This window comes from Helianthus annuus, chromosome 16 (genome assembly GCF_002127325.2).
Source record: "Helianthus annuus cultivar XRQ/B chromosome 16, HanXRQr2.0-SUNRISE, whole genome shotgun sequence".
NCBI classification, from domain to species: Eukaryota; Viridiplantae; Streptophyta; class Magnoliopsida; order Asterales; family Asteraceae; genus Helianthus; species Helianthus annuus.
In genome coordinates this window covers 46,512,104-46,534,923 of record NC_035448.2, presented here as the reverse complement: position 1 = coordinate 46,534,923, position 22,820 = coordinate 46,512,104, and the positions used below count along the sequence as shown (strand labels likewise).

The 22,820-nt window shown below is 37.6% G+C and overlaps 1 protein-coding gene across 1 annotated transcript; it reads right to left on the bottom strand.

The window, feature by feature from the left end:
- Positions 1-9,503: 9,503 nt before the first annotated feature.
- Positions 9,504-10,459, bottom strand: LOC110917256 (zinc finger protein ZAT10). The gene has a single exon (XM_022161844.2). It carries the CDS (start codon positions 10,326-10,328, stop codon positions 9,699-9,701), a length of 630 nt encoding a protein of 209 aa, XP_022017536.1. The 5' UTR covers positions 10,329-10,459; the 3' UTR covers positions 9,504-9,698.
- Between the last annotated feature and the right edge of the window lie 12,361 nt (positions 10,460-22,820).

The following is a 22,820-nucleotide window of genomic DNA, read 5'->3' as shown; positions in this document are numbered from 1 at the left end:
AAACACATGCTCATTCTTGATCTCTATGGGTGATGTATCCTTTGTGTGCATGATTGTTCTGCACATAAACCGTATTTTAATTGTAATTTCGTGTTGAATCGAATGACTTTGTGTAGATTATATGTGCAGGCCAACAAGGATGCATACATACTTGGAGATTCAATCCCAGACATGGAAGAGACAAGCTTATGGATCAAACCAAGACAATCGGCGAAAAAATATAGATACTGGCATAAATACGTTGGGTCAGCTTATTTACGCCCCTGCTCAACATTATCCTAAATTCCTTTACCATAATCAGGGAACCCCAACGTAAATAGTGACTAGGACAAGCATATTTACGCCCATTTGACACTTTTTGGTGGTTTTGCACGGTTTTGGACCGATTATTAAGGAGTTTCCTTGTTTTTTTTATTCACTCACATTGGGGAGCAAGGGGATGGAGAGGATGCTTAGGAAATTCAGTGACAAAGTATCCTTTCATCCAATTCATGCCTTTCGCTTCCATGGTTGCATCCTGGCCTAGGGTTTGATTTCATGTGGATTTAATTTGAATTGTAAGTACATTTGATATGGATTTGCTTTGATTTTTTAAGTACTTGACACTTTTGGTGATTCCATGTGTTTCTCACATTCCATGTTGAACGATTTACTATTTTGAACACTTCAATGCATCGTTTCTTTTATTTGGCTTTATCATTAGAGAACAAGGTGTTTTGAATGATAGTGTCGGATATTAAATTGATGATTGATAAGTACCCCATCATACAACATATATTATTTGGTCTAGAATCGTTAAAATAGTTGTTGTATGATTGAAGCGTTCATTAGTTATCCAGTGTGTGAATTTGGTAAACTAAACTATGTTTATGTAATATGAGTGTGTGATTAATTCAGATTGTTTATTGAATGTCCAAACCCAAGCCTTGGTGTGGCCATATTTTAGTTATGCAATTCATTTTGTTTGACAATAAAATCTTCATTTTTTATTGTTAGCAATCAGATTAAACATGTAAGATTAACCACATGCTTCGTGTGGATACGGTACCCTACTTTCCCTTTCTATCTAGGTTAATCGGGTTTTTGAATGACTTGATGACCGTACCGTCATCAATGGGTTATCCAATTAAGATTTCGAGAGTGCTATTGATATACTTTAATTTGAGGGTTGCCATACATAATACAAAGAGATATGTAAGATAATTTCAAGTTACAAAAGCTATAGTGTTTCTAATAGGTTTAAGATCAAACACAAAGACTTCTAAAAATAAATAGTCGTACAAAGGGTATCAAACGAACTTTGATTGACCTCATTCAATCGGCATTGTAACCGTCTCATCGAACTCAACAAAGTAAGATTTTAGGTATTCACTTTTGGATTTGTAGGTTGTAGATTTTTGAATTTTTGTTTATTATCATTGTGTCTTTTTAATATTTGTGTCATTGTGTTTTTTTGCGACTCATTGTTTCTTTTTTACTCGTTATTGTGTCATATTTTTCGCCATTGTGTTATATTTTGCTCGATATTGTGTCTTTGTGGTACACTTCTTATTTTTAGAAGGCTTGTAGAATAATTAACCCTTTGTGTTTCATATATTTACTTTTAAGCTCTTTAATTATGTAGAGCTGGAAAGAATTGAGTGAAGCGGGGTTAAGAATCACAAAATATCATATATATGTACGTACAACACGACATTTTTAACCAAACAACAAACAGGCCTATGCCTTATGGACTGCATGACATGTCATTAGTTAATAATAACGTTGGCCGGGTTATTAGTTGGACGGAAAAATATTATTAAACCTAATCTGTTTTACAACCAATTAAAGATGAAAACAAGAGGATTTGGTTATAACTAGTGAGTGTTGGTTCAGTTCTGTTTATACATGAAGGAAAACATGAAAAACATACCTTTGATTGCATCAGTACAGGCCAGCAGAGAATCCAGATGTAGATGCAGCAATAGTGTTTGACATAGTTGTCAGTTTTGGTCTGGTTCCTCCTTAGGGTGCAATCTAATGATGGTGATGATGAGAACCGATAAAGGGGTAATCGGTTATGGAGAGGAGGTCGAGCATTATGATGTTATGGCTAATGGGATGTCTGATTGTGTAACTGTGTAACCCCTTAACCTCCACATAAGTCTCCTTATATAAGCACCCAGGAGGAAACCCTAATTAGTTAATAAGGGTAATATGGTCCATCAACAATTACCAACTAATTATTTAATAGGTTCTAATATATTTTGATCTCTATAATGTAAATGATTATGATGGCTATAGATTAAATACCAATACGTAATATATTTAATCTTACATTCTCCCACTTAGCCGAGTAATCATTTACTATGAGTGTTAGATAAGCCTGATCAGGAGTTAACACTCATTTTAGCCTTAAGCAAGTACTATAGCAGAAAAATACAGCCGTTGAATCATTATGCGACTCAGGACCCCCATTAATCATACTATAGCCTTAATTTAAAACCTAATCGTTATGATCAAAATACGCGTAAGCCCTTTGTTTGATTTGTAACTATATTTGTCTATATGCCATTATGCTAGCTTGACATATTCTTAGAGACATACAAAATCAAACTGATGAGGAAAATTAACTAATACTTAGACATTCATAGTACGATATGCGGTTGCGCACGACCATTAATTAATACCCGTCTATGAGCTCTCTTAATAAGACTTATGGGTAATAGCCCTTCAGTTATAGGATCCTTAAGCATATCATGAATGTATTCGATACAAAACTTAGTTTCCTCAATTCGTTCATAAACGAATAATTAATTGCGTATCGAAACTTAAGGCAGCACCTCTTGAACTGTTACTGTTCAAGGAGTCATGGTAGCTGACTTTATCACACTAATTCTTCAAAACATTAATTATATGGAGTTAATAAACTTATGAGTCCACTGATAAATTTCCAACAACATTCAGTGACTATATTATGTCGTTATAACTTAGGTTGTTTATATCAGTGCATTATGACTCCTCCATGAAATAGGTTTTGTCTGCTGACATAAAGATATACCCGAAATTACATTTTATCATCTTTGAATATCTCAAAGTTAGAGTAATAAACCGGTTTTAATTCTCACTTCTTCTTTAAATTGTAGTCTCTCGTTTCTTTTAAGGATATTGTAATACTCCATTAGATGCTACACATTAATCTAGACATATCTAGTGTGTTGCAATGTGAGTAATATCTAAACAAGTATAGACTTAAATTTACATAAGGCTTCCAATTAATGAAGCGTAAGGAAACAATCTCATTTATCCTATTATCCTCTAAAGGAGAGCAGTATTTTATTACATATGTAAGGACCCATTTAATGTTAAACTTATGGAACGGAACTAATATCCCATTTGGGTCTATCTCAGTATGTTATGATATCAATCACGTAAGAGATATCTCTGAGGTTTATTATATCAAAGTTTGTGTTAACAATGCTTTGACTTATGTAACATATACTTGTCAAGAGAATATCATCTATATAGACAAGTTTATCTTAGTTGCTCCCACTCATCTTGAGGTAGGTACATTAATCCACTTGATTCTTGATGAAAATAATTACGTTAGCTTTTCATCACATTATGACGTTTGCATTAACCCATACATAGATATTATTGGCTTACAAATAAAGTGTTCTTTAACCTTCAGTTTGAAACTTTAGGTTGTTATCTAATGAACATGTAAGTGTGTCAGCCATTTGTTAGGGAAAATCGTTTTAATGTTCATCTAATGTAGCTTAAAACTATTATAAGCTACTAGAACAGTGATGATCCTCAAAGAAATCTTTTGTTAGATATGTAATAAAGATTCTTTAATAATTTATCTCTTCCTGAGTACAACCTTTGACAACCAATCATGCCCCTTTGTGTCTTAACGCTTATATTAGGATTTGATTTAGTTATGAACACTCTTAGGTAATTCAATCAAATCCCAAACGTTATAAGAATACAAAAAATCAGTTTTACTAGAAAACAGTTTTATTTCATTCAGAGGATTGATTGACACTAATGGCTTAATTTGAAGAGATAGGATCAGTAAACTTTTCCAAAATCCATTTCAACTTCAATTAGGGAGGTTATGTAATCATCAAAGTTAGTAGGCTTTTAAACCTAGATGACCTCCTAAGTTGATTATTGGGTTTGTTAGAAGTTTCAGTTTTATGGATTAGCTCTTGGTTAGGTTGCTATCATTTTCATTCTAAGTTGTAAGGGTTGGTGTAGTATGGTATACAAGAGGTGTAATCGGAGTTAAATTCGGAGTGAAATTTAATGACACTCTTCCCCCCGCCTCTTGTATTCCTTGCAAGTCATGATAAGGACTTTGACTGCTCCTACTGACCTTAGAAATCTTTAGGAACTCAGCATGCGTAGAGTCAATATGTAACGACCAACAAATTCTAATAGAGAAACAAGTTAATGACGTTAGTTGTTGTAGTTTCTCTTGTTGAGGATTATGTTAGTTTAGGTAAGAAATCTAAGTGTGCCCACAATTAAGCAACAATGAAACTTTTGTAAGAGTAGCATTAGATTTAAGGAGATAAGGTTTGATAGAACAGTGTCGTGATGGAGCGATGTCTTGTACAAGAGGTGTAAATTTAAAATTTTCACTCCCCCACCTCTTGCAACTATTGCAGGTATTATTAAGACACTTAATGCTCCCACTGATCTTTAATATCTCTAGAATGCTACAAGAGAAGTTTCAATGAGCTACGTGACGTGGGAACCTATCACATATACGTTAGACTTTATTTGATTTCTTTAACGTCCAGATGTCATAAGAAACTTAGGGACATATTTAATAGAAATCTTATAAAGTATATGTATGAATAAATTTCTTCTAAGACCGTGGGCCATATGTGACAAAATTTAGATACAAGTTGATATTCTGTTAAATGATAAATGAATTATGTCTGAATATTCCATTTGGAATAAGTTCCACGAATGTCAATGAATGACTTATGATGGACCTATGCTTATTCCTCAAGCCAAGTCATATTTTAGGGCTTTAACGTCATGATTTAAAATCACTTAAAATGAGATTAGATGAATAATCATCCTCATTAACCATGTCATGATTTCTCATGAATTTTGGTTCTAATGGATGAAATTTGTAAGTCTCATTTTCCTTTTGTCAAATTCTCATTTGCATGATGACAAAAGTTGTGAAAAAGTAAGGTATCATCTAGTTTCATCTTAGTAATGTTTCTATCCAGATATTTAGAACAAATAAGAGGAGAGTTTAAGATAAGTGTGACTTTATGTTGACTATGCAAACCTCACAACCTTCATAACATTGCTTAATTATGATACTATATTCTGATTAATCTTCAGAATATATAAAGTATCGAAAAGCGTTGTTGGAAGACTGTTCATTATGGTTCTTATAGTCTTAACATTTTAATTTTGTCACTAACTCTCATGTTAGTTATTTGTCGAGTTCTGGTAAGGAAACGTATGGAACTAGAATCAACTAATCATGTGTTAATTGGAATATTAAAATTATCAGACTTAAATATCATTAGGAAGTTACTATCTAATTAATTTATCCAACTGTTCTTTAGAATAATGGATAGTCTCATTGCTTATGCCTAGTCTAATGACATAATTATGCAATGAGATTTTCCCTGGAAGAACCTTAACGTTGGGATTAGCACTTGTAATTTGTCTATGGACCTTAGAACAATCCTCTCTTAAGGTTTTAGTGGTTGTAGGGTGAATAACATCTTATTTTCCAGTTTCAAACATTTATTTCTATGTACATATGTTGCTTATCAACACACTCGTTATACTTTGGTACTTTTGAGTGTTATAGCTGATTTATAATGCATCAAATTGTACAAATGAAAACTTAGTATGTAATGTACTGGAAAATGTACTTATTTCCATGCGTAAGCCCTTAACTTTATGGGTCATGGTATTGTACATTATAATATATTCACATATACCACTTAACCTTATAATTTATAATTTTAAACGAAGACATGCACCTTAGGAGTTTTTGTGATTATTCCAGAATTATAGATTAGTCTTAGGAAAACTTAATCTGGAATAACTTTAGTGATAGCAATTATGTAAGAGAGTTCTTGATTATCATAAGAGACATCATGTTCGATTTATCCTAATCATCACGCTCTACTTTTCTTCTGTAGTGCCTTATCAGAAGAGAGCAATAGGGTTATCGTGTCTTAAGAGATAATCAAGTATTTAATTTAAGAGCTAATTCTTATAGAAACTTTAAATAAAGCAAACATTTTAGGTTTAGGAATTAGAGTGGATGAGATTTTTAGAAGAAAATTATAGTGAGTAAAATTATGGGTACTAAGAATAAGGCAGACAAAATGATCACAAAAAATTAATTGAGGATCATTAATATAAGGATCATTATGTGAAGAGATTGTGATACGTCTATTACTAACATCAAAATAATAGACTACTTAAAGTTCTACTTAAACGAAGACAAAACAGCTTTGGCCAGAAGTGTAATCATTTAAGCATGTGTGCAAAGTGGTTGTAACAAATCAGCTTTGGCCAGAAATTGAGACAATCACTTTAGTTATGCACTTGTTAAGTATGCCATCTATGAAGGAATTAAATCAGCTTTGGCCAGATATTAAAACATTCATGCTTATGATGCACACTTAACATAGCTTTCGTAATACTTGAACGATAAGTAGATGTATCAAGTCAGCTTTGGCCAGAAATGATATATCAAAAACTCATTCAAGTAAAGCCGTTTTTGGTTTTGTAAAACATTATTTGATCCTCATTAATTAACTAAATAATTACAAAAACCAATCATTTAATAGCAAACCACCCGTTAGCGCGGATCGAACAGCTTAAACAGCTTAAAATAATGAGATTTCGAGTCGCAACCACGATTTCGAGTAATGATGTTATGGTTGCGAGTCGCAACTACGGTCTCGACTAATGACGTTATGGTTGCGAGTCGCAACTACGGTCTCGACTAATGACGTTATGGTTGCGAGTAGCAACCTCATGGTCTCGAGTAGCAACCTCATGGTCTCGAGTAGCAACCTCATGGTTGCGAGTAGCAACCTCATGGTCTCGAGTAGCAACCTCATGGTTGCGAGTAGCAATCTCATGGTTGCGAGTACCAACCTCATCAACAGCTGTTAATTGTGATATCATAACCGAAAATTCGAAATCTAAGGGATTTTATGATAGTGTTTCCTGTTTTAATAAAGATTTAATTTTATCAGATATTTCAAAATCATAATCTGTTTATCTAATAACAGTTTTTCGAAATCTTTAGAGGACAAAACAGATCAAAACAGGAAAAACACTTAATAATCCGAATCATATTCCAAAACATAATAGAATTTTTGAATTTTCTAAGAACAAGTGATGAACCCTAAAAAAGTAAACATAAAATTCTGGAACCCGAAACCTGAAAATTAATAATTTTCTAAACAGATTTCGGCTAAAACATAAACCAGTTAATTTCGAATAAACATATGATTAAGCTTTTATCCGAAAACAATGATCTCGAGTGGACAAGGCCGACTCGAAACCGGCTGTTATGATTCATAAGGTTTCAAAATTCCGTTTTCCAAGTTTCAATCCCAGAATTATGGATACGAAAACAGAACTGACTAATCAACATATGCTCTGATACCACATGTTGGTTCAGTTCTGTTTATACATGAAGGAAAACATGAAAAACATATCTTTGATTGCATCAGTACAGGCCAGCAGAGAATCCAGATGTAGATGCAGCAATAGTGTTTGACATAGTTGTCAGTTTTCGTCTGGTTCCTCCTTAGGGTGCAATCTAATGATGGTGATGATGAGAACCGATAAAGGGGTAATCGGTTATGGAGAGGAGGTCGAGCATTATGATGTTATGGCTAATGGGATGTCTGATTGTGTAACTGTGTAACCCCTTAACCTCCACATAAGTCTCCTTATATAAGCACCCAGGAGGAAACCCTAATTAGTTAATAAGGGTAATATGGTCCATCAACAATTACCAACTAATTATTTAATAGGTTCTAATATATTTTGATCTCTATAATGTAAATGATTATGATGGCTATAGATTAAATACCAATACGTAATATATTTAATCTTACAGTGAGGTGGTGGACAACTCATTAATCATTTGCTGCCAAATTCAATGCACTCTTTATTTTATTTTTTTTAACGGAAAGAAACGATGTGCCAACTACCGTGATACCGGACACTGTGGCCAAGATCGACTACTCGACCGTCGCCAGCCTTTTGGCTCTCCTAGATGCGCGGAAACCCAACCTCCACCCGACTGAAGACACAACAGTGGAATAATCGGTAAAACTTCGCCTCTCATCCAAGACGAACCGGTGCCACCTGTATTCGCCTTTCACCTGGATGCCGCAGAAAATAATAGGAAGAGTGGTAGTCGAACCTGAATCATAAAAAACACCAAGTATTTCCCCAATTCCTCCACCACCACCTCATTGGCAATACACTCTTTATTATTTCTTCTTTTGTGAGGGCGTACCCATTTAATTAAATCGGGTCATCAAAATTCGGATAGTACACAACTCTTCAAAGCAACTTGTTTGATACATGGCATTAGTACATATCCTTTACTGTTAATTAGGTTGCGTGTAGTGAGGCGTCAATGGGCCTCCATGTCACAGTTTCTTTGTTAAACCGTTACTAACATGGTATGGGGGGGGGGGGGGCACGCCCTCTTGTTCGTTAAATGGTTAACGGGCATGGGGGTTTGAGTGTGGGGCCAAATCACAATCTAACCAATAAAAAATATTTCTTATTTTTATTAAAAAGAAGTAAAAGTCAATTTTATTTTAGTTAAAACTTAAAACCACTATACTCTTGTAATATAATAGAGTGGTTTAGTTAAAATCTCACTGCCTATATAATAGTATATATAATAGTAACGTAATACTTTAACAAACCCTTTTAACTAAAACTGCTAAATTTAATAGAAAGATATTTAAAAAAACACCATAATCAAATAAGTGCAAGTTATATACTCACATAACTCTCACGAAATTATTGTATAGATGTGGTGTTAAAGTTTGTCTGAAGGAAAATGTTGTAAGGTAGTGTACTACGTAACTGTTTCCAGCACGTCAACAGTTAACGAAACACACCATTCTTCCTAATCTTATCTGTCCAGATGACACGTCGCCCTTGCCAATATATTCGACTTTCCGCCCACTTTACACAACCCAAATTACACTTTCTGTTTCAAAAGTTATAAAGAAAACTTTAAAGGTATAAAATACTATATATAAGGCAGTTTTACAACCACTAATGATTAATGGTAAAGCTAGAACCATGAATTTGGGGGTTTTCATGTGCATTTAGGCATGAACTCACATGGGCGGTTTATAATGTCAATACATCACCAATCGAGTTATTATTATTATTTTTATTTTTATATAAGATAGAATAAACATGTATGTATTTTAATTAAGAAAAGAGTAACCGTCTAGGAATAATAATAAATAAAATAAAAAAGAAATCTCATATCATTAATTAACGAATCAAATGAATGGTATAATATAGTAGCAACATGACATGATCAAGATACAGGAATTCTATCTTCTATGTACATATTATCCATTCTATAATATATTTCAATTTTTAAAAAGTAAAAAGAAAAAAAAAACAAATGAATTCGACGATCATCTTAGGTAAATCTTGTATTAATCCGACAAACGAGGTTTCTTCTTGATCGGAAGTGGACTTTCAACTTCTTGTTCATGAACCGAGAGTTGACTTTTCTTCCCGATGTCAACGGTCAATCCCACTTGAAAGTCAGGAAAAGCCGGCAAGTTCAAGTCAAAATCACGCGGTTGACTGGAAGCAGCTCCGTCAGATGCCGTGACGGCGCTTCCGGGGTTGTTGCCGTCGTAGTGGCGTCTTTTATGACCACCGAGAGCCTGGCCGGTGGGGAATGATCGATGACAGATGGAGCACTCGTGGACTTTGCCACTAGGTTTCAAAACCGACACGGTGGTGGTGGTGGTGGGGGATGTATGGAGGTGGTCGTCTGGAAGGTTTTTCCGGTGACTAGCTTTATGGCCACCAAGTGCTTGATAAGAAGGGAAGCCCTTGTTACAGACGCTACACTTGTAAGTAGCAGCCACCGGAGAATGGTTATGTTGCGGTAGTGAGACGGCGGCGGAGGGGCTGCCGCGGGCGAGAAGCATCAAGCAAAAAGCCAAGTACTCTTCCTCGGTTTCCATGTGGGGGTCGATGCGTGAGCGCTTAGAAGGGTTGGGTTGAACCATGTAGGTGGTGTGAGGGGTTGAGTTGAGAGCTTCAAGTGCCATTGGTTTTGGTTTTTAGTGAGAGTGAAGAGTAAGAGGGTAGGGTATATATAAAGGAGGGAGGGAGTTGCGTGAGGGGTGGCGGTGGGAGTGTTGTAGAGGTTAATCTTTTTCTTATTAGTTGGATGGAATATTGGTGAACATATTATTATATGAAACAGGAGGAGAACACGTTGAGTAGTTGGGTGGTGAAGTCGGTCAAGACTAGGAGTGGGAGTGGAGTAGGGGGATGGAATATGGATAGGTTGGTTTTACAACACAACACTATACTCGTCAAGGGATAATTGTATCTATATCTTTTAAATATTAACACTTTTTATCCGTTATATCCTTACACCTTAGCGCTAGTCTAACACTATTGCACTACACGAAGGTGATAGGGGAACTAGGTCCTCCGACGCGACAAGGTCAAACCTCAGCTATAAATTGGACGAGATTTGAGCTTTCAAACTTGCTCAAACACTTTTCTTTTCCTATCGTAATACGGATATAATACCCGAAACCCTAAAACTCTGCCCCGTAACTAGTGTGCTAACCCGGATCACTGGTACGATACTCTGTCCGATCGATTTGAAATCAAATCAACGGATGTATAAGTGTTGCCTGAATAAGGCTATACTTTGTCATCTACGTTGTGGTTTTGATATCGTGATTATCGTTAAAGTTTGAATTGGGTAATAGAATAATACGTGTCGCATTGTGTGCTTAATTAGAAACCCCAAGACTTAGACCAGAAGGCTATTACTAAAAACCCTAAATCTACAATGTGAGTCAATCTATTTTATCAAATGATTTCAAAACCCTAAATGTTTTCTAATTATATTTACAGTGATTAAGTCTTTTTATTCTTACTGAGAAATTACTGCCAGTATATGGGGTTTTGTATAAAGCTTCACTAGTTGGGAGAATGACTACCGGTAATATGACCACAGTCACGGAAATTGCTTATTGACATATACCTTTGGGTAATAGTAAGATATAAACAAATGTAAAAACTCTTAATGTTGTAATTACAATACAGTGTCTTTTCGAAGAATTGAATGAACTCACCAGTATTTTCGCTGACCAAATGTTTTTAAAACGCGTTTCAGGTGATTTACTGTGAAGAAAAGGGAAAGTGCTATAAGGCACTCAAGCTTAAATAAGTGGCTATGTAAACCTGAATAAAACGTGTTTTGTAATCAAGGGTTTATCCCAGTGAAAATACTTTATGTAAATATGGGTTTCATCCCATAGTTTATAAAATGAAAACTATGGTTTTTTGAAAAAAAAAAAATTGATATTTTTCCTGACACCCGGTCCTAATGAAAATTTTCCATTGCGAATTTAATAAACATCGGTACCAGTGTTGTATCTGCTCACGACTCTTGTACAGGGTGAGATCAGGGGTTGCGACAGAAAATGGTATCAGAGCCACTGATTTAAGCTAATTAAGTATTGTGAGAATACTTAAATTTGATAGTCAGGAAATAAATGAAATAACTTATGTGAATATTGTGAGCCCGAACTTACTTAACTTCAAATTTATTAACTTTTTGCATTTATATATAATATAATGCAAATAGAATTCATTCTAATTTCGAACTTACAAAAACTTTTGATAAGTGTTTCAAAATATTTAAACATGTTAACAAGTTTGATTTGATATGCGAAAGAACAAAAATGCAAAGACTTGATCTTTAGTTGTGTTCGGTTCTTTGGTAAGCTTGATCTTCATTCAAAACATCCTCGTAAGCACCTAAATATCAAAAACCATCATATACATTGGTTATACGAAGCATAAACATATCTACAAATCCGGATATCAAAAAACAACATATATAAAAATTTTCTAATACCCCGTCGTAGGCTACGGTTAAGGAACCGTAGCTTACGGCCAACAAGCAAGAAACACTCCAAAAGAGTCCTGTCGTAGCCTACGGCTGGCAGGCCGTAGGTTACGGCAGCCTGCTACTGCTACACATTTTCCCTTTTAACCCCTTTCTAGTAAAAGTCTCGTATCTCAACGAATACTTATCTGTTTTACACGAAACTTGTTCCTATTTGATCGTAAAACAATTGTCCACATGTTTAACTTGTAATCCATAACCCGGATTCAGAACAACGTGTTTTACGCTACCGATTCAAAATTCGTAAATTTAATTATTTGACCCATTCTCATGTTTAAGCATAAAAGCTTATGGAATTCATATCTTTTTCACACATATATATTCTTTTTGCAACTTTACCCCATTACCCGGAGTATTAATCTCACGTTTCACGCATCCATTACACGGTTTGCGTTTACGCTTAATTGACCCATTCAACCTTCAAATGGTCGAATTTAATTAATCTGAATTCTTTTTAAGAATTCACAATCTTCCGATTATGACTCATTACCCGAGTCCTCCGATTTATAGTCCGCGTTACTGTTACCTGGGTTATATTCATAATTTTACCCATCAACCGGGTTTATACCGAAGTCATTATTCATGCACCCATTCCGGTATGCATTAAGACTTCCTTTTGACCCGTTTGGTTGTTCATATGAAATCCTTCACTTTAAAACAAACCAAACATACCATAACTCGCTATTTTGACCCGTTTGGTTGTTTATGTGAAACCATCACTTTTAAACAAACCAAACATATCAATATTCGTTATTTATCCACTCGGTTCATTTGTGTGAAATCCAGCACTTACGAATGGACCGAATTTCTTTAGTATCATTTCATTATTCAACATTTATCAATACAAAATCATTAATAAAATCCTACGAAGCATAAAGCCACATACCTTAGAGCTTTCCTTTAAGTCGCGTATCGATCCCGACCTTATCGCCCACTTTATCACTCGAGTCGCCTATAGAGTACAACCTGACAATCGTTAATTCGTCATCATCATGATTATTTCACCACATTTTCAAATAGTTAATTTGTATGGTTTACATCAAGATCTTTCATACATTAATAGTAATCAAATTTCACTTAGGCATTACATCAAACACCTTGTAGGCATGAATTTAAAGCTTTTCTTTTTCTTAGGTTTATGAACTCCATAAACCCAATTTCGTTCCATTATGACATACATTCATTAGAATTAGATCATTGATAAAATTGCAACTATCAAGATCATCATATCAAGCTAATACACATAACAATTTGGCTTCTTTCATGTTGAAATCAAAAACCCACTTATTCATTCAAACACATAAACCCTAACACTTAAATTATGCTAAATTCTTCCAAGTTTAGCATACATAGTGATTTTTAAACACCTAGTAGTCATATATTCTACCGTATAATCTATAATCCATTCAAAAATTGAGATTCATGGTTTTTCTTTATCATTCTTACTTAACTAAAACAGAAAATTTAACATACCTTGTGATCCCTTAGACTAGGTGATCACTAAAACCGATTCATGCACTAATTTAGACTCCAATTCTGCCTTCAATTTAATGATTTTAGGTTTGAAGAAGGATTTCTCCTTCCCCCCTTTTTCTGGTCGTACAGAACACACACTTGTGTGTGTCTTTTTTATTTTTCGTTTTAAAACTGCTTGATCTCATTTTGACCATTTCATCCCCTCAAGTTTGTTTCCTTTTTATTTTAAAAGTTTTTAACTCTTTGTTTTCATTTCATTCATGTATTATTTAACTAAGTTAGTTAACCTTGGTCAATTATGTTTCAATATACATACATATATACATATATGTTCATAAATAATTTTATAATTTGATATATTTGGGGTGTTACACTAATCAAATATTATATATATTCGATTTTCGGAGTTCGTTGTTTTTATTGGTTTTGGCTAACATTATGAGCAATAGAGAGATATCTGATGCTTTTCAGAACATATTTGTTAACAATTTAGATATGAATACTACCGAAGATCAAACCGGTATACAAATTGGGTATGAAGCAGATACAGATGAACCAATGATATTTCAGGCTCAGCCGTTACAAAAAGCACCTCCTAAAAACAGAAGATTGGATTGGAAGGTAAAAAGGGACAAAAAGAAGAAGAAAACTCCAACTGCAACAAAAAACAAACGAGCAGCAAAATCAATTGGAAACTAACTGTAGGCAAAAGTTCAAACCCAACAACCATGCCCCTGTCATGGGAGGAATTAGACATATGCCTGGAAATTGCGAGATGTTCAGGCCAATACCTGATAAAATCAATCTGAATATGCCACATTACCCCTCGATACCAATAAACACAGAACCTATAAATCCTGAACCAATGATACCACTATAACAACATGCATTTTCGCGTGTGTTACTCTCGCTACACTCGCTACACCTAGCACCAGAGATTCGAATCATAATGTAAACTATATCGCAAACTACGCTACTTCGCATGTTTTCGCAAACACATCGCTTATTACAACACGCTATATCGCAACGCTTACGCTTTTCATATATACTATTACTCTATTGCTACGCAACTCGCAAACGCAAACGCAAACTCGAAACGCGGTTACTGATGCTATGACCTATTATATAATATTACTAGTTATATATAGAAATCTAAGTATTAACACTTGTTTGAACACGCAATCGCTAGCACACGCAACTCAAATATCAACTAAGACACAACATAACACGATACTACTTATCTCGCTAAAACGCTTAAAGTATCCATAATGTTTAACGCAACAAAACACATCGAATGCATCAAAACTCGGAAAACTAACAAACGCAATCCGACCGGCATAAGCCATCCGACCCATTCGACCACCTTAACTTTCACCCTCACCTATAAATAGGTCCATTGTGTCTCATTCCAACACTTTGGTTCTCTCATCCGATCACACGCACTCAAGTCGCACTCAGTCACTTTTAATCACGATTCAAGGCTATTTCGTAAGTAATTCTCCTCCAACCCTGTACAACCTTCATCTCTAATCACTTCTACATCATCTTCTCCATCAAAATCACACACAAACACTTGCTTTTTCTCTGAAATCCCTGATTTGGACCACTTGAAGGTGGTCTTCCTCTCGGTTTGCTTAGGCAAACTGTTAGAGAGCTCCATTCATTCGAGAATAATCCAGATCTGAAAGATTTCCACACTTTTAACAAAATCTCAACTAGATTTCAACACTTTTCAACTGTTTTCAACTTTCCTTCAACTTACTACACAAAACCGATGGAATCTAGACTTATTCAGACCCTGTACTCGCTCCTTAGTCGAGAGCCGGCTTGAAAACGGATTTCCACCGGAGAGATGACCGATTAATGGGTTGAAAATGGATCTTCATCAAGAACAATAAGTTTGACCGAGTGGGCTGAGACCATCAGATCGAATGAGCTAGTCTTGGTGTATTCTCGTTGTTTGACATGACGTCACGCCGTATCCGTTAAACATCAAACCTTTTACTTAGAAAATGTTGTAAATTTTTTAAATAACAGAACACCCACTCGAATGGCCATCCGATCAGGTGACCATCCGACCGGGTGACCATCCGACAAAGTGAACTGTCGCTTTATAATTTCCAATGCTAAGCGATTTGACTATTTGACTAAACTTCAAAACTTCAACGATTTTCCAAACAAGCACACTCATTCGAATGGCCATCCGTTCGAATGGTCAACCGCTCAGATGACCATCCGTCCGGATGACCATCCGCTCAGATGGGTTATGCCCATTCACTCGGATCACCATTCGAATACTCTATCATTCAACATTCTGTTTACGCGCTGTTCAACACTCTGCTCAACGACTTATGCTATTGTTCACAGGCTAACTAAAACGCGCTCCCTTCGATCCAACACCAGCTTGTGTTTATTTGTTAAACACACATTGTGAATATACTCGAACCCCTTTTTCGCTTAACGCACTTTTGGGTGTAACATACGTTCGATATAAAAAACACAACACTTAAACGCATTTCAAACGCTAACCACACTCGCATGTTATACGTGATTAGTTGAATTATTTGTTGCTATGCTTATACAATGTTACGTGCCGGGCCGCCTCTAGCAAGGATATTACTATAGTTTGGACTCAGCACCTGTCGTGGATAGGGGTTGCTAGGGATCACAACACACTCTACTTCACGTGTTCGCAGTGGTGAACACGTGTCGCGCATACGCCAAAACGTAGTCTCGTGGTTAGGATGTATCATTGTTGGTAGCTAACTTGATTCGCTTATTATGTGTTACATGCTGGTTATGCGTAAACGCTTTTTATACTATATCTATGCAACTTGTATACTCACCAATACTTTTTGTATTGACTTTATTTTAACGTATGTTGCAGGTTAATCGCAGTTATCTTAAATCAAGACTAGGAAGTCTAGAAACCCACATAAAATCTAGGTTGTCGGATTTGTATTGTTTGAGAGACGTGCAATCTATATAACTGTTTAATGAAATATTGTTTATTAGTATGGATAATGAACGCATTAAATATTGTCACTAAATAGTTGTTGTGGATTCTCTTAAGCAATCTGATTCTCCTAGTGTCGCGCCCCGATGATTCCGCCATCGGTTGGAGTGTGACATATTGGTATCAGAGTCATAACTATAGAGAATTAGGCTAAGTCGTGTGAAGTTGACCTAGTCTATAGTCTAAGTACCAACAGACCGGCTTCATGTGAACCCAATAGGGGTTTGGTACAAGCCTACTTTTGATACCCTCATTCGAACTCGCGAAAACTACATCTTCGTACGAACTCCCGCACATACAGCTTTGTACAAAGAAGCCTTTCCTAAGGCTGAAAACTTACTTTTGCCTTTCCTAAGGCTAACACAACGCACACGTTTGACAATAACACAACCGAGTGATTTTGTCAAGATTAGGTGTGAAAACCAAGAACTCTCGATAAGATCGATCACTTAGCGCATTATTCTTAGCACGAGAACCTTTCGTTGAGTTAGGAGTGATATCCACATCTCAACGAAAATATCCATTCCTATCTGGTGGAACTCCCAAATTTATTCGGTGAGCACAACCACAGCTAGGAGCGAAGTTGTTAAGTTAGGGGTGAAACCCGCATCTTGACAACCCGTTCCACTCCCTAAAATGGTTTTCAAAAGCTCTCACTAAAGTCTAAATTGTACCGATGACTCGAGCAGCATAGTAACTAGAAGGACGAATGTCGTAGCCGCATCCCGGTGAAGGCATAGTCTATTAGGCCAAAGCGGGAGCTCGAACTTGTTGTGGATAGTTGAACCAATTTGGGTAGTCGATGTCTAACACCCAAGACACTCCCTCTTATTACAAGCCTGCAATCGCCAATTTTATGCAATTTATTTCATTTATGTGTTGCAATCGGAAATTTTACGCTTTACCGATTTCTCGATTTATCGATTTTTGCTTCCCCGCTTTACGAATGCACAACTCGCACCGTCGTCGCAATCTAAAACAAGAGTCGAATGTCCGCAACAAAACTAAAGTCTAAACAACTCTCCCTCTTAAACGCGTCCTCGCGCTATCTATACAAGTATATACGTATCTAATATACGATGTACAATCGCATCCGCTTATGTGAATCGTGAAAAACTAGGAATTTCGTGTCACTTATGTGGCTCCTATGTGAATACATCTTACTATATCAGCTATGTCAAGTTTTAGCGCGCTCAATCGCATCGAAAAACTCAAAATCATTATGATCGAATCTCACTCCAAATCTCTCTCTTTGACTAGATGTCGTCGAACGCTTCCAACTCGCGACGTCAAGCTCGAAGAAATGCTGATAAGAGGACCTCCTCACTCGAGGCCAGGGAAATGGCTAAGTTTATTCCTCAAATCGTCTCGCAGATTCAATCCCTCAACGACTCTCAAACTTCGGCAGACTCTAAAGCCGACACGCTAAGGTCTACATTCTCCTACAAACAGTTCAAAGCCTATGACCCGATAGTCTTCACAGGCGAAGGAGGTGTATCTCAACTGCTCCAGTGGTTTGATGCCATCGAGGTTACCCTTCATCAGAGTGGGTGCCCCGAGCATTTCCGTACCACGTGCGCTACAGGAGTATTTCAATCAAGAGCCCTCGACTGGTGGATAACCGAGCGTAACAAATGTGGGAGCGAGGCAGCCTACGCGCTCTCCTGGAACGAGCTGGAGGAGCTCATGAAGGAAGAGTACTGCCCTCCCCACGAAGTTCAGAAGCTAGAAAATGAATTTTGGGAAATCAAGCAAGTCGAAGGTGACAACGTCGGCCTCACAGCAAGGTTCAAACATCTTAGCATCATCTGCCCAAGCCAAGTCGACACTCCCGAAAAGGCTATCAAGAAGTACATCCGTGCTTTGCCTGAGTGTGTGGGCGATTTTGTCGAAGCTGCAAAACCTGCTACCATCGAAGAAACCTATCTCTTGGCCGCAGAAATCAATGACAAGCGAGTCTTGGCTAGATTCTTGTCCAAAGGGTCCATCAGGAAGGCTAATCAAGAAATCATCATCGAATCCTCCGACGAATCCTCAGATGAAGCCTCGGACAACGACACGCCACCATAAGACACCGCCAAAACCAACTGCAAGCGAAACAGTTCGAGCCTAAACTCTTCAACAACTGAAATGCCTTGACCCGAACCTCTCCGAGCAGTTCCACTTTTACCAAGGCGCGCCTACACTGGAACTCTCCCCCTGTACTTGAAGTGTACTTATCATCACCAATCAGGAGCTAGTTGTCACTATTGCGCGAATTGCAACTGTTTTGGTCACTTCACGCATCACTGCTGCACAGGGCCGCGACATCAAGTCATGCTAGCACTCCCCGCACCGCCAACGCAGCTCGCACCCACAGCAGCCACCGCACCAGACGCAACAGCAGCCGCAGCACAAGCAGCAGAAACTCCAGCAGCAACCACAACCCCAGCCAGAGTCTTCAACATCAACACCAACCAGGCGCAGAACGACACGGTTGATGGTACGACTCTCAAACGGCAATTCTTACATGTTATACTCATACTAATGCTCGACGTCGCCACACCATATGCGACGTTGACTCTCTCTCTCTCTCTCTCTCTCTCTCTCTCTTCCTCGTCCTCGCACTTAGTCTAAAATCACACACATATTATATTACTAGCACTATATAGCATCTCACGATATAATGTGTTTTTACCCTAACTACGCGTCCTTGGAATAAGTTACGATAAAAGTACAAGTATCGGACTAATCACGGGTGCACACGGGATTATTTTGGTAAGTACACGGAGATCGTAGTAAGTTCCAATGATGCCATAACGTTAAAAGCATGGTTAAGCTTGGTGGATACGCCGCTGGTACTTCCTATATATAAGCGTCTTAACCATGTCGACAAAGTATGACATCTATTCACGGGACGGAAGTGGTGTGGTCGAAGCATGGTGGATACGCCGCTGGTACTTCCTATATAAGTGCTTTGCCATGCTAACAAACTTCCGTGAAGAGAATGCCATGTGGAGTTGAACGTTATTAAACCTCGTATACTATTGAGATTATTTTCAACACGCTAAACTCCTTCGCAAGGCGTAACATCTCATCGCATCTCAAACGCGTCAACGCTAGACTTTTCGTAAGCCTACACGCACGCAATCGCACCTTCGTAGAATCTAACTCGCTTCGCTAACGCTTTACCTCTCAACACTTCAACGCTTAAACGCTTATCGCACATGTCAATCTCAACGCTCGATACTCGCATCGCTTTTTCCTCTCGACGCTTATCGCTTTTCCCTTTCGCTTATCGCTTAATGCTTATTGCTTAACGCTTATCGCTCATCACTTAACGCTTATCACTCATCACTTAACGCTTATCGCTCATCGCTTATCGCGTGTCGCTCGTCGCTTATCGCGTGTCGCTCGTCGCTTATCGCGTATCGCTCGTCGCTTATCGCGTATCGCTTATCACTTTTCGCTTATCGCGTATCGCTCATCGCTTATCGCTTATCGCTTATCGCTATTCGCTTATCGCTTTCTGCGTATCGCTTATCGCTCGTCGCTTACCGCTTATCGTTTATCGCTTATCGCTTACCGCTTACCGCTTATCGCACACAACACACACGCTACCTCGATGCTTCAATCGCTGACTCATTCGCGCACATTCGTATTGCTAAACTGAATTCGTAGGTAACTTCATCGCTCAGTTTACTCAATCTCCCTCTTGAACTTGGTCCAACCACTAATCGCTTGGACCGAGGACACCAAAAATCTATCCGTACCATATCGACACACATGACATTGCTTCACGGGACAGAGGCAATATGGCCAAAGCATGGTGGATACGCCGCTGGTACTTCTTATATATAAGTGTTTTAGCCATATTAACAAGCTTTCGTGGAAAGGTGCCATGTGGGGCTCGACGCTAATTAAAACTTTTTGAACTGTTTAAACCTTTTTGTGAAAACGGAATTTTTCTTGCAAACTTTTTGGAATAAATGGAATTCTTTCTGGAAGCTTTTAAAACCTTTTGTGACAAATAAAACTATCTTGTAACGTTGGTTTAACAATTGACTCGGGTTAACACCACGTCATAAGAAACTTTTAGTAAATCAAGCTTTCCTTAAAATCTTTTAATAACTTAACAAAACTTTTCTACAACGCTGGTATGAACAACGACTCAGTTTCATGCCACACCGTAAGAAAATTTTCATAAACCAAGTTTTTCCCTTAAAAATCTCCTTGCAATGAAACTTTTCGAGAACTTAAACACTTTTGGATTGCTAACTCGTGAATTACCATCCTTTAGTCAAAGAATCGCCTTACTCATCGCTTTCCCTATGTCACCAAGACGCTCTCACTCGTCAATCCTCGATCGACAGCTCGCTCACCCTCCGCCTACCTTAACGCTTACTCGCTACTTACTCGTGTCAATTCTCGCAGTCCTCCTTGCGAATAAATTTCGGGACGAAATTTCCTAAAGCAGGGGAGACTGTAAGAACCTGCACTTTCGCGCTTGTTACTCTCTCCACACTCGTTACGCCTAGCACCAGAGATTTGAATCATAATGTAAACTATATCGCAAACTACGCTACTTCGCATGTTTTCTCAAACACATCGCTTATTACAACACGCTATATCGCAACGCTTACGTTTTTCGCATATACTATTATGCTATTTCTATGCTACTCGCAAACGCAAACTCGAAACGCGGTTACTGATGCTATGACCTATTATATAATATTACTAGTTATATATAGAAATCTAAGTACTAACACTTGTTTGAACGCGCACTCGCTGGCACGCGCAACTCAAATATCACACTAAGACACAACATAACACGATACTACTTATCTCGCTAAAACGCTTAAAGTATCCATAATGTTTAACGCAACAAAACACGTCGAATGCATCAAAAGTTGGAAAACTAACAAACGCAAACCGACCGTCCGAATGGACATCCGCTCGGATGACCATCCGACCGGGTGACCATTCGACCGGCAGAAGCCATCCGACCCATTCGACCGCCTTAACTTTCACCCTCCCCTATAAATAGGACCATTGTGTCTCATTCCAACACTTTGGTTCTCTCATCCGATCACACGCACTCAAGTCGCTCTCTGTCACTTTTAATCACGATTTAAGGCTATTCCGTAAGTAATTCTCCTCCAATCTTGTACAACCTTCATCTCTAATCACTTCTACATCATCTTCTCCATCAAAATCACACACAAATACTTGCTTTTTCTCTGAAATCCCTGATTTGGACCACTTGAAGGTGGTCTTCCTCTCGGTTTTCTTAGGCAAACTGTTAGGGAGATCCATTCAATCGAGATTAGTCCAGATCTGAAAGATTTTCACACTTTGAACTAAATCTAAACAACATTTCAACACTTTTCAACTGTTTTCAACTTTCCTTCAACTTACTACACAAAAGCGATGGAATCTAGACTCATTCGGACCCTCTACTCGCTCCTTAGTCGAGAGCCGGCTTGAAAACAGATTTCCACCGGAGAGATGACCGATTAACGGGTTGAACATGGATCTTCATCAAGAACAATAAGTTTGACCGAGTGGGCTGAGACCATCTGATCGAATGAGCTATTCTTGGTGTATTCTCGTTGTTTGACACGACGTCACGCCATCTCCGTTAAACATCAAACCTTTTACTTAGAAAATGTTGTAAATTTTTCAAATAACAGAACACCCACTCGAATGGCCATCCGACCGGGTGACCATCCGACAAAGTGAGTTGTCCCTTTATAATTTCCAATGCTAAACGATTTGACTATTTGACTAAACTTCAAAACTTCAACGATTTTCCAAACAAGCACACTCATTCGAATGGCCATCCATTCGAATGGCCATCCGCTCGGATGACCATCCCCCTGGATGACCATCCAATTGGATGGGTTATGCCCATTCGCTCGGATCATCATTCGAACACTCTATCATTCAACATTCTGTTTACACGCTGTTTAACACTCTGCTCATCGACTTATGCTACTGTTCACAGGCTAACTCAAACGGGCTCCCTTCAATCCAATACCAGCTTGTGTTTATTTTTTAAACACACACTTTGAGTATACTCGAACCCTTTTTCGCTTAACGCACTTTTGGGTGTAATATACGTTCGATATCAAA

Excerpts from the sequence above, each read along its gene's own strand:
- LOC110917256 (XM_022161844.2), bottom strand. The coding sequence starts at position 10,328 with ATGGCACTTGAAGCTCTCAACTCAACCCCTCACACCACCTACATGGTT.